Raw genomic sequence first — 13,759 nt, 5'->3', positions numbered from 1 at the left:
TGTAACCCAAACTTTGGGGTGAACCACGATACATCTTGTGTTATTTACATTACTTGCAGATTCACAATCGGATTTACATTGTTCCAAGACCTCTGGTTTTATGCATCAACATTTGGCGCCGTCTGTGGGAAACGACACGAAAAGCTATGTCGTTTCTCTTTCATTTTTCCATCCTACCATCGTGAGACCTCACCACACTCCACCGTGAATCTGCAGAAACCCATAACCTCCCTCCTTGGGCTTTTCCAGAAAACCCCCACTTACTTTCTCTCGTCCATCCTTCTTAATTTCTTTCTCTAAAAACTCCATATTCATAAAAACTCTCTCTCTCTCTCTCTCTCTTTCTATAGAGTTTTGGCCTTCGATTTTCATCTGCTTTTTCATCTCCAGACTAGGCTCACTGAGTCTCACTCTTTCCAATGAGATAAGCAGCAGCCGCAGAAGCATAAACTAAAGGGTTGCACCTGCAGGAATCGCACAACCAAGAGATCTACGATGCTTGCAACCAATGTTGCAAGCCATACCTTGAGCATTCAGGAATCAACTACTTCAAAGATCAACCGGAGAAAGGATGAACTAGACACCTACAGAAGTGAAAAATTCAGAAATCGTGTCCCCTAAACTTCCGATCTTGACCAATCTACATCAAGGGTAGGTGTCACAAATCCAGAACAGAGAAGAGGTGTCGACACACAAAATTGAAGATCCATGTTCATAGATCTGAGAGAACGAAAGTATCATGGATCTGTGTTTATACATGGATACGTACAAAGATTCCAAACCCAAGTGCAACTGGACAAAATGCCGCTCCTTTGTTGAAAATCCCAGATCCATTGATCTGGAAGCACATGAGCAGCGGTGGGGAGACTAGGGTTTCAATCCCAGACAATGTAAAGCTCACGATCCAGAACATAAAGGATATGACCGAGAAGCAACATAGCGACGATGAAATCTACGCCATGCTCATGGATTGCTCTATGGATCCCAACGAGACCGCGCAAAAGCTCCTGTATTTAGATACCTTTCATGAGGTCAAAAGCAGAAAAGATCAGAGAAAAGAGAACTCGAATGGCAGATCATCTAAAGATTCTAAAATGCTCCCAGGCACACATAATCGAGTTTCTAGGGGTAGTGGCCAAGGGAATTATTCTTCTAACTTTTTTCAGATGTTAGTGGTGGGAGGAATTATTCTGCTCGGAGGGAAAATGGGGCCAACAACTTTTGCAAATAGAGGTCCCATGTCCTCTCCTGTTAAGCCAGTTCAGAAAACAAAAAATATTGTTGCAGCTCCAGGCACAAAAGCTTCAACTAGTGCACCAAATGGGCTAAAGAACTTACGAAATGGGTGCTCTCTACAAGCCGGCCCTCCTCTCGCAAGACCTCCAGAGGCGTAGTCGCCATGGCCGGCATCGGAAAGTTTTTTGTTGATGTCTTTCACCATGGCCTCCATAAGAAAGTTAGTCGCTGATTTGAAGAACGCAAAATTGGAAGCGGATGTTGATGTTGTTGTAGCACCACCATTTCTTTACTTAGATCAGGTGAAGAGCTCATTAACAGATCGTATTGAATTATCTGGTCAAAGTTCTAGGGTTGGAAAAGGTGGGGCTTTCACGGGAGAAATCAGTTTTGAAAGTTGCAGAGAAGGCGAGAGATTGATCGTTGATTTTGGAAAGTGAAGAGTGATTAATCTCTACCTGTGATTGCTACGATGTCGTACTCTAGAAGGTCAAAGTATTCCTACTCTCCATCCCCGAAGTGATACAGTGGTTCCCTTTCGAGGTCTGTTTCAAGGTCGAGATACAGGTCAAGAAGTTCGTCTGTGGAGAACCCGGGGAACAATTTGTATGTTACTGGATTGTCGTTGTCAGTTGTGCATCTCTCTCTCCTCCGTCGACTGACCTCTCTCCAATCGCACCATCCAAAGCCATCACCACCAACATCTGCATCGGTCGCAGCGCAAGTCCCGGACCCGTTCTGCAAAATTCTTGTCGGTGATGGTGTTTTCATGCATTTGAAATCATTTTCTAATTTCTAAGAAAGCAAAAGGAGAAAGCCATGTGCTCACGGTTTTGAAATCATTTTCTGATTTCTGAGAAAGTAAAAGGAGAAAGCCATGTTGAATCATTTTCTGAGAAAGGGAAAAGAGAACGCAAAAAACAAAAGCAGAAAAGAAAAGAGAAAGCAACAGTAAGGAATAAACACCCCAGAATGATGTGATTTACTTTTCTTATTTCTGAATGATGTAAATTATTTTTGTTATCTTTCGGAGATATCTGTATAAACCCCATCAGAGGGTAAAAAAAAAAAAAAAAAAACTGCAAGCCAAAAATAATGGGCTGCAATGTCATGTGGAGGGCGAAGGCCCATATGCCCAAAAGAGCCAGGCCCTCTATTATCATCAACCAGGTGATCAAAAGTACGCTCAGTACTCCACAATTATTCGGCAAACTACCGCTATTACGACCAACCAGGTGATGAAATGTATAACTCGTACTCTAATATCACAACTAGCCATTCATGCCACCAACCAGGTGATGAAATGTACAACCCGTACTCTCCTTCATGCCACCAACCAGGTGATCAAAAGTACACCCAGTACTCCAAATTATACATGAGCATTACTCATGTCATTCATACATAAACATTCATAAGCATCACTCATGACAATCATACATAAACATTCATGACCATCATTCATGTCAACATTCATGAGCATCACTCATGTTAACATTCATAAGCATCACTCATGACAACATCCATGAACATCACTCATGTCAATTAACATAAACATTCATGAGCATCACTCATGTCAATCAACTTCAAAAGCTTCATTTACAAAGCTCTAGCTTCAAAAGCTTCATTTACAAAAGCTCCAGCTTCGAAAGCTTCATTTACAGAGCTCTAGCTTCAAAAGCTTCACTTGCAAAGCTTCACCTACAAAGCTTCAGTGCAAGGTATACAAATACCGCCTCTGAACAACCGCCACTTCAGCCCATACATGGATTCAATTTGAAGTCTCCAGCCAACAGACTCTATTGACCGAAGACTTGGGGGACTACATTATGTACCATATATTGGGCCTTAATTGGGCCTCATGAAAAATACTTAGGGGACTTAGCCCATTATTCATGTACTGAGGAGGGAGCCCTTATTTTATAAAAATGACTCCCTCACCTTCGTTAGAGAGCATCGCCGTCAGCTAAGCAACCGCCTCGTAGCGAGCATCACTCCTAACCCATCATTTATGTATTGAGGAGCGAGCCCTTATTCTATAAAAGGGACTCCCTCACCTCCAACGCCACAAGCCGAGCCAACCAAGGCAACATAAAGCCACAAGCAGAGCAACCTCACAACATGTGCTACTTCTGGTTGAGCATCATTTCGAATTGGGCACCGCCTCATATTGAGTATCAGTCCTAGACGACATACAGTTACTTCGGCCCACACATGGACTGAATTTCAAGTCTCCAGCCAAAAGACTCTCTTGACTAAAGACTTGGGGGACTACTGTTTATACCATACTTAGGGCCTCCATATTCAGATCTCGTACAAATACTCGAGGAACTTAAATGTAATTATGTAATAAAGGAAAGGGCAAAGATGTAATAAGTGAGGAGCCCTTACTCTATAAAGGGACTCCTCACCCTCACAATTAAGGGAGGCCAATTCCTAGGCCCTCTCACCCCCCATCAAAGCTCTCACTCTCAGAGCTCTCTCTCCCTCAGATAAATACATAATCAGTGTGGACGTAGCCCAAACCTTGGGGTGAACCACGATACATCTTGTGTTATTTACATTACTTGCAGATTCACAGTCGGATTTACGTTGTTCCAAGACCTCCAGTTTTGTGCATCAACAAAGTGAAAAAGCAATACTTATAAATTTTGACAAAATAAGAGAGAAGGCAAGAAAAGTAAACAGCAACATAAACGAAAACCAGCTGCTCAACATTGCCATGATCAAATGATCTAACTTGGACAAATGTTCCCTTGCAGCTTGATATTTGATGTCATAAGGTCCAACCTAATACTCATTTCGGATATTCCCGCCCATTCCCTCACTGTCTTGGTTGGAGAGAACGCTCATCCCTCCTCTTTGTCTAATTGGTCCTGCGAAGTCATCCGCTTTAAGTGAATGAGTTGGGTTCCTACGATTGGAATCAGGATATTTAACTCAGAATAAGAAGAGAAAACCACGTTGGAAGGGACTCATTTCATCGTGTTACATACCGGTATTGTATAGACTCTTTTAATTTGATTTCATGTTTGCAGTGAGATCTCCATTACTCGTCTTAGTTCTTCGCAGAAACAAGGGAAAAGGCTTTTCCAAGACAGTCACATTGATACCGTTTGTTCCAAACATCTGGAGTGGCCGGAAGTTGAGCAATTTTCTTGGTGATGCTCATGTCTTCTGGAAGAACAGAAGCGAACACAATGGTCTTTTTTCCACACTGAGTGATTCGCAAGGCTTATAAAAACTCCTGGACCAGAACCAATCCACGCTACCGAAGTAACCGAACCCCTTCCTATTGTTGGGCAAACTTCAGGCTGAATCTTCTTGCATGTGGCTCCTTGGCAATTGGGCTTCTAGTGTTCCTTGAACCAGTGCAAATGGAGGACCAAAGGAGCTTAACCTTTAGTTTTGTATCATGAAAGGCATGTGGCACAAATCATATGGAGAAACTTAGACCTAGTTTGGGAATGAGGTGCTTAAAAAAAAAGTACCTGTGAAAAAAAGCTGTGAGGGTTTTAGGTGTTTGGTAAACTGAAAAAAAATGGCTTATTTTGGAAGCTGCTGTGAGAATAAGCTGAAATCAAAAGAAAAAGTTGAAGCTGCTATTTGCAACTTTGGAAAACTGGCTTTTTTTCAAAGCACACGGAGCTACAGTGCTCCTTTAATGAAAAGACCCACTATCAGACTGCTTTTTTTTCCAAAAGCACTTTTACAAAAAAGTTTACCAAACGCTCTGCTGATTTATTTCACAGCTGCTTATTCTCACAGCACAGCCGCTTATTCTCACAGCAGTTTTTTTTCAAAGCACAGCAATACCAAATCAGCCCTTAGTACTACGCCACCACTACATAACCTGTAAGTACCTAGATTAGGGTTTAGGATTTAGTCGTGACTCTTGAGATCTAATCTAATGGTCATAACTAAAAATTATGTATTGTCATGATTTAATAGTATGGTCTAGTATAATTCAATTTTACTTGTAAGTAAAATATTTTGGATTCGAATATCGTTGATGACGAGCTCACAACCAATTTATTCTCTCATCTATAGTGTAAATATACATCGTATAAAATAAAAATTAAAAAAAAATATATATATATATATATATATTTAACTGTAATCTTAATACGATTTTACAATAATTTCTAAGGAAAACTAATGAAAAGGGTTTTAATACTTTGATTTTTAATCAAAAACCATGAAATAACTTTATTTAATGGTTAGGACAAAACACAATATCAAATCAGCCCAATAAAGACTAACCCAAACAAATAATTTATTGAGCTTCCAATTTTACCCTACCGTCAGTATTGGCCGTTTATGTTCTCCGTTTCCATCACGGGTGTTCTTCTCATCTAGAGATCGTCTCCTCTCTCCCTGCCTGCACTCCTCCTCCTCCTCCATGTCCGACATGACGTCATCTCAATACCTCATAAACCCACCGTCCCTACAACCACAAAAGCCATCCATGTCTTCCGAAGTGCTCGCATCCACCATCTTCGGCAACCTCAAGATCAAACTCAATTTCCTGATATCCACAAGCTTTCACCTGTCGATGATGGCGTTGTATTTCAGATCCCGCAGGATGCTATATTGCTATATGGACGGGTGGACGGATCCATGGATGAACTAGAACCACGTTTCGAAAAGACCTCGTTAGGTTTAAGAGCACAGCTTGTTTTAGTGATTATTATTATTTCTCTTATATATGTCAGTCCACCATCAATATCTAAAGTTCATCAATCTTTCCTATGGCCACCAAAATTAATTGAAAATTCAGAAAACCTTATCAGCTTTGCCTTTGGTCGTGAACTGCTATCTCAAAATTGCCAAGAGCTCTTTGTGTGCGGCATGGCTCTGCATTTTGTTTTTTATTTTTTTCTCTCTATTTGCGGCCTTTCAAGTTATCGAAATCGAATTTTTGAGTTTACATGCATTAGTGTGACAAAGCATTTGCTTGATTTTATATATTCTGTCAAGCTTGAGTGAAACTTTAACCAAATAAATATTATTCTTGAAGCTTTGGTTTGGATATTTCTTATCATTTCGAGTTTAGACCTTCAGTTAACTTCGGTTCGTCTTGCTAATGTCATTGCGTTTAGTAGTATTTTTTTTTATTTGTAAGTGAAAATTACGTGCAACAAATATATTATTTTAAAGGTCACAATGGTGCGATAGATAAAATTATCATGTGTTTATATAATACAATTTGTCCATTATGTACTTATCAGGTGGTGTCACCAATTACAAGATAGTTTCATCGACTCTTATAATGTTTTGGTTGTGAAATTTTTGTTTTTGGTTGTTTGAAGTTTTTTATTGAAGTTGCCAAGAGAGGAGATTCATGTTATATAAACTTTGATTTTTATGTGCATACATTTTATATTGATAGTACCAATATTCAGTTTCAGAAATAGTATATTACTCGAGTTCAGTTTCATAAATAGTCGGTTTCATAAATAGTATAATACCCCTATTTCGTTTCAGAAGTATAGTACCCGCAGTCAGTTTCATAAATAGTGTGGTACATGTGTTCAGTTTCATAAATAGTGTGTGTGGTACTCATGCTCAGTTTCATAAATAGTGTAATATTCATGTTCAGTTTCAAAAAGAGTGAACTACCCGCGTTCAATTAAGAAATAGTCAATTTCAAAAATAGTGTAATACTCGTGTTCAGTTTCATAAATAGTGTAGTTTTGTTTCAGTTTCAAAAATAGTGTAATACTCGTTTTCATTTTCAAAAATAGTTAGTGTTCCGTTTAAGAAATAATGACTAGTAGTAACTTTTTTAAAGCCATAACAATCTCAAACTGACTCTTTATAAATAACTTAAATGAAATTTATATTAATCTTACTTTGATTCTATTATTTCAATAAGCATTTCAACACGATTTTGATATGGTATTTTGTGGTGGATGCACATATATTTATAGGCCTGATTATTGTATTAATAAATTAATAATTAAAATAGTAATAACAGACTAATAATTGGGGATGAAGGTTATAATTTTGGAATGAGAATCCTCGCCAGATTAAACTTTCAATGGCAGCATCATATATTTCTTTACCATTTAGCACAAAGATGAGGTTAAGGAGTCAAAAGATGAGGTTAAGAGAGTTAGAAGATTAAACTTTCAATGGCAGCATCATATATTTCTTTACCATTTAGCACAAAGATGAGGTTAAGGAGTCGGAAGATGAGGTTAAGGGAGTCAAACTCCACAATTACTTGCTCCCTTCTCAACGTAGGCCTATAAGGCCTCCCTCACCGCCATAGATTTGATGGCTAAACTGGAGGCTGCCCTCACTCCACCACGACCTCCTCCCAATTGGAACCAACCACTGCTGTTTCTAATCACCCAACTCGTGCCACTAATCGCCGTCTCTTCTCTCCATACACCAGCATAATTAACCTTCCACCAACCAAAAGCCAGTTTCCTCCACACAAAATTAACACTATTTATAGAAAGATAGCAAAATAACTCACAGTATTTCTGGAATTGAACAAAATAAACACTATTTATATAAATATAGCAAAATAACATACACTATTTCTGAAATTGAACCAAAATAGTGCACATTTTTTTTCTAGAACTATCGCAAAATTACACATTATTTATGAAACTGAACCAAAACAACCTGTAATATTTCTGAAATTGAACCAAAATAACACACTATTTCTGAAACTAAGCAAAATAACTAACATTATTTCTGAAACTAAACCAGAATAACCCGCACTATTTATGAAACTGAACTAAAATAACATGTACTATTTATGAAATTAAACCAAAATAACACACTATTTCTGAAACTACAGCAAAAGAACCCACACTGTTTTTGAAACTGAACCTAAATAACTCACACTAATTCAGACCAAACATAATCATAAACTAGTTTCCAAAAAAATAAAAAAATAAAAACATAATTATAAACATTGATGTGAGTCTCGCACTTTAAGTTTCACTGATCCAAGAAATCTTGCCTTAACCTTCGTTGGTAATTTTAGTGCATTGAGTGCCCTTTAACTCCACATCACCTTGCCAGACATTGATCTCGAGGGCTCCTTGTTGAACCCCCTCACATAGTTCCCCAAGTACCTCTGCACAAGGTTCGCCACCTGATCCTCCAACATAATTTCTTCGGCCGCCCAATCTTTCTTCCAAATCACTATCTCATTTCAACCGACTGAAGTTGGAAGAAATCGCAAGGTGAGAGGAAGCTCGTTTGTTGGAGGAGGTAGGCACCTTTTGAATAACAAACCTATTAATCTCTGTTTGGTGGATTAATGAGGTAGAGGCATACTTGTAAATAAAAAGAAGTTTAATGCTAACATATTGGCTGACAAAATGGGATTTCTGTTAGGGGCAGAGGCTGGAAAAAAAATTATTTCGTTTTGGGCTTTTAATTCATCTCATGTGGGTTTAATGGTTGTGGACCTGAAATATATTAGTTTTGTCCTTATGATTAAATATGAAGTCCTTTTGATTAAATAATAGTATAGGGTGATTTTTGGTTAAATTAAACTTTGTCTAAACCCTTTTTCATTAAAGCTCCCTAATTTCTAACTAGTCAGTATTTTTAACATTTCTAATCAGTCAATTAGCTAACTAATTGGAAAGACTTTAATCTAGTGTATTTTTCTTTGTAGATACTTACAAATAACATTGTGGGATTGGGAAATCGAACATAAGACTTTAGGTACCAAAAGTAAAATTAAATTTTAAAATAATATCGTATGCGTTTGCCGGGAGTCGAACCCGGGTCTATTGCTTGGAAGGCAATTATCCTAACCGTTGGACTACAAACGCTATTGCTAAAAGTTCTCTGTTTTTGTTTTTTAACATGACCTCATTTGGCACAGCTCTCGAACCCTTAAACGTCAGCAGCACATAGCTAGACAAATATTTGGTAAGATGACTCCTACATAGTACAGGGCCAGAATTGAGGTCAGATGCACCAAGGCTACCGGATCAAGTGATCCGAACCTTTCAAATTTCATTCAACGATCTTCCTGTTTTGACTCCTTAAAAGTTGTGATAGGAAAGCCTACACCTTGATTGAACGCTTATTTTAGATCTTCCTACTGATTGAATGACCTATTAACCCGCCACAAAAATAACAGGTTTTGAGTCATTATCAGATTACCCGTTAAAAAACCATTATCAAGTCTGACACGACATGATCCGTAAAGATAACGCGTATGAAAATTTTGTCAAATACTAGATACGTTAAATTATGCAGATCATGCTGTCGAAGACTTGTGCATGTACGTTCTACAAAAATATCAAAAAATGGCATCGAGGATCCAAACATGTTCAAATACAATCTACATACAATGGAAATAACTCAATCCCCACTTCAATTTGTTCAAATTTTTTGTACAAATATGTATAGCGTATAGTCTGCTATACAATATCATCAACAGTGTTTTTTGTGGGTAAACAGTGTTGATTCAACACCATAAATGTCCAAAGAAAGTATTTTTTGTGGGTAAACAAACTCTAAAAGAACAAATCCTTCCGATATCATGCTCACGGATGGCCAGAAAAGTCACCACTGCAATCAACTTCGGAGTCCAAATCAGCCTCTAGATCATCAGAATCGGACGGCCCAGCAACAGCTTTACCACCTGCTTTGGACCCTTCCCCTGGTGTCCTTGCCTCGTGTATGATCTTATTTATTTCTTCAATGCTCTGTTTAGGCTGGTCACGCTCCACTGACGCATAGTTTGTTCTCTCAACCTCAATTAGCTCTTTCGGCAGATTTTTCAGAAACCAAGGGTGCTCTTTTATCTCAGGAAGACTAATCCTCTACAATGACGTTATGACCAGGATTGTCAGTGCTGTTTTGTTCGTTTATCTTCACAGTCCATACATTGTTCTTGTGCCTCAAGTGAACAAAAATGAAACAATAGAAACTCATGAAGAAAACATGGGATCTGATATTACCTTAGAAGGGTTGGCAACAAAAACACGAGAAAGAAGGTGCTTGCAGTCTGCAGAAACACGTACATAGTCGGGAATGGTGTACTGGACACTCATAATTCTCTGTTTCAGAAGTTGCAATGAATTAATTGTTGGAATGAAAAACCATAACTCTTTGGAATCACAATGTACAACTACCATGTGTGTGTGTGTATGAAGGTCAAGCTCACCTCAATGGTCTTACGAAAGTTTCTAGGTTCTTCAGGATCCTCAAAAGGATATGCTCCTACCAACATCACATACAGCGTCACACCGCATGACCAAACATCTGCAATCTACCAAGTTGTACCAACTTAGAAATTAAATAATATGATACATAGTACGATTGGCTTGTATCAGTTTTGATGATATTATGTGTAAGCTACTACGTGGTCAGAACTACCATGTCCAACATATAGTAAAATCCCACAATATGATTTAAATTTTGAGGCTGGTTGCGGAAACAATATAGAAACTAGATACCTTTCCGTCATATTCCTTCCGTGATAGAACCTCCGGAGCAATGTATGCAGGCGTTCCAACAGTTGACTTTGGCTGTGAGTGTAAAATAGCAGACTGCAAGGTAGTAAATAAACATATTAACAGATACATCAGGCAAGTAGATGCTAACCCAAAAATTTCTTTAACAAACAAATGGGTAAAAAAGACTACAGAGCACCCAGAATAATCTGCGTACCAAACTGACCTAAACAAAGTTTTATTCAACAAGAAATTCATAATAACCTTGGAGTATCCAAAGTCGCATATTTTAAGACGTGGTGAAGCACTTCCATCCAAAAGTGTGTTTTCCAGTTTCAGATCCCTGTGACAAATTTCCTGCGGTAAAATTACAGCCAAATGTAATTAGAGAAATTATACTAATTCTTCACAAGAAACAGTTGGTTATGTATGTGCATGTCTTTCCGTGTTTGTCAAATATAAATATACCATGGCATGACAGTAACCGACTCCAGATATCAGCTGTTGGAAGAAAAACCTTGCCTGTCATGAAGGTGAATTACCGTTAAACAATCAGTCAGGAAAACTAACACTTACATATAATTTTGATATGCGCCTAAAATAAAGGAATTTGAATCAAACGTGCCAAATAAACTAAACAAGCTAACCTCGTCTTCACTAAATCTACCAGCAGTGCATATCCTCTCAAAAAGTTCACCGCCAGCTGCGTATTCCATGACAATTGCTAAATGACTTGGAGTCAACAAGAGCTGCAGCCAAAAATGATTCTGTTGTTAATGTACAATGCAAGACTGCCTTATCCTAGCTCTTTGTGGTCACTTTCAGTTTGACTGATGATTATCATCTTACACTTGCTTATCTTTACATGATGGTAACCGAAAATTGTACAATTCAATGACACGCTGAGAAGGGAAAAAAAGTAAAAAGGCGAAAAAGAAAATACGGACACATGCACCCCCGGAAATGCATGTAAACACACAATCGAATCAATACAAAGTTATTGTTACCTCTTTGAACCTGACAATATTTGGATGCCTCAGCGATCTGTGATTTATGATTTCCCTCTGAACATTCTCATCAATCTGAAACTCAGAGAGGCAAAACAGAATTTATATCCCTGCTAAAATATACATTCATGATAGGTATGTAAAGAGAAGAAAATGCTAGGAATGATATCAGATGACTAATCGCTATCCAAAATACATGTGCTGTAGACAATAAACGCAATATCTATAGGCCTAATTTGCATATCCAGCTTTAACTAGTGAAAAAAAAAAAGGATACAGTTATACACTTAAGAAGTTACAATGATACAACACGCAATCCTGTGCCAAAACAAGTTGAGGGGCACAACTCCGTATGATAAAATTATTAGGCACAACCCAACTGTAACTGAACATCTAAAATTCAACCGGAATTATTCAAGTAGTACACTATCTTTGCTTAAAAATATTTTAGAAGCGTGATTGACTTCACAGAAATATAGCAGGATTTTCGAATACTCCATCTTTTGCCCTTAACTCAGACAAAATTTGGAAGTTCTCCTATCCAAGCTAGTCCTCTCTAAAAAAATGCAGCCTTAAGGTATGAACTTGAACATTTTAAGGATCAGAATAACAAAACAGTACTCACACAACTCAAACTTCAAGAACGGCATTCGCATATTTGAGACTCAACATCTGCATTTCCAGCTAAAAGTATCTAGTGAAGAAATGGCCAGCCTTCTAAACCCTAAAGTCTAAAACTAGTTCTCTCATAAACTCGGAAAAATATATATTCAGCGGCTGAAATTAGAAAGAAGCATCATACATTTACAAAGCATAACAACAAATAATTACATGGGACCTTGTTGAAGCCGTCCCCGGGGGATATTATCGGCGATTGAGTTGGGGACAATATCGATGTTCATTAGTAGTGGGCAGCTGAACCGTCTCTCTTACCACCATTTTAAATGGGAAAGGAAACACAGAATTCCAAACCAAAAAACCAGTGACTTTTTTCTCTCAAATCATCTAAAAATTAAAATAAATTACAACCTCCACAACTCTTAGCGCTAACACTTCCAAAAATTTCATACATTTCTAAACAACAAGCGATAAATAAAGGAAGTAAAAAGGGAAAGCAAAAGAGAAAAGCAATGACCTTTTTTCCCCTCTCAATGTATTTGACAGCCACAAGCTCCTTTGTCTTCTTATCCCTGACCAGCCTCGCCACCCCAAAATTCCCAGAACCAAGATCCTTCATTGCTTCATACCTCTCCTCCATCCCAAACCCTCCAACGAATCAAGCACAAAATATCCCCAGCACCAAAAAGAGAGACACAAAAATACCAAAAGCAAAAGGAAAAACCCAAATCAAAAAAAAAAAAAAAAAAAAATCTGGTTGGTGATAAGAAAGAAGACGACACCCAGATCAGAAAATGGAGAGGAAAGAGAAGAGCTGCTCCTACAAAATCACAAACCCAAATTAAAAGGCACGTCTTGCAAGAGAAGGGGTCCCTTCAAAGTGTCGCTCCTAACGCAAAAATATCGACGTATCTTGAAAAATGAAGTGGTTAAATATCTCACTTTACTTTATTTTTACAAGATTTTTTACAATAAAACTTCACACTTAAACATATTATACAGTATTATACAGTAGTAATTTACGAGTTAAATTAAAAGATAATATCGGTGTTACAAGTGGACCATATGATAATTCTACAATAAACACACTGCTGCTGACTCTGACACTGTAACAGTCGTCCCTTTATTTTTTTGTTTTTTGTTTTTATTTTTTTTGGGAGAACGTCATCCGTTTTTTTTTGTACCTTGTTCTTGGCTCCCGAGGGGGTGCGTAGGTTTAATCCGAGGTTCTTCAACTTCATGTCTTTTTCATTTCAGTGTCCGAAGGGGCTAACGTACGCCGCCGTGGGTCCTACCATAGAAGGAAGGTTCGAGGTTTGTGAAGAATATTATCCAATCATGAGGGGCTGTTTGGACATTGTCACGTATGCCGACGTCGGGACTTTTGGAATACTCTGCTGCTGCTTCTGCCATTTGTTTTGTGGTGAGCTTGGATTTTACGAACCGTTTAATTAAAGA

General features: G+C 38.1%; 1 protein-coding gene and 1 non-coding gene across 2 annotated transcripts; both read right to left on the bottom strand.

The window, feature by feature from the left end:
• Positions 1-8,969: 8,969 nt before the first annotated feature.
• TRNAG-UCC (transfer RNA glycine (anticodon UCC)) lies at positions 8,970-9,041 on the bottom strand. The gene has a single exon. It is a non-coding gene; the product is annotated as a tRNA-Gly (tRNA).
• A 723-nt stretch (positions 9,042-9,764) lies between these two features.
• LOC103432846 (serine/threonine-protein kinase SAPK3-like) lies at positions 9,765-12,941 on the bottom strand. Its single transcript, NM_001319253.1, is given in 9 exon segments — positions 9,765-10,043; positions 10,182-10,280; positions 10,388-10,492; positions 10,680-10,772; positions 10,941-11,033; positions 11,145-11,198; positions 11,324-11,425; positions 11,684-11,758; positions 12,819-12,941. Coding segments are annotated over 9 exon segments (1,023 nt in total).
• Between the last annotated feature and the right edge of the window lie 818 nt (positions 12,942-13,759).

This window comes from Malus domestica, chromosome 04 (assembly GCF_042453785.1).
Source record: "Malus domestica chromosome 04, GDT2T_hap1".
Lineage (NCBI taxonomy): Eukaryota > Viridiplantae > Streptophyta > Magnoliopsida > Rosales > Rosaceae > Malus > Malus domestica.
The sequence above is the reverse complement of the archived record's forward strand: the minus strand, read 5'-3'. Positions and strand labels throughout refer to the sequence as shown.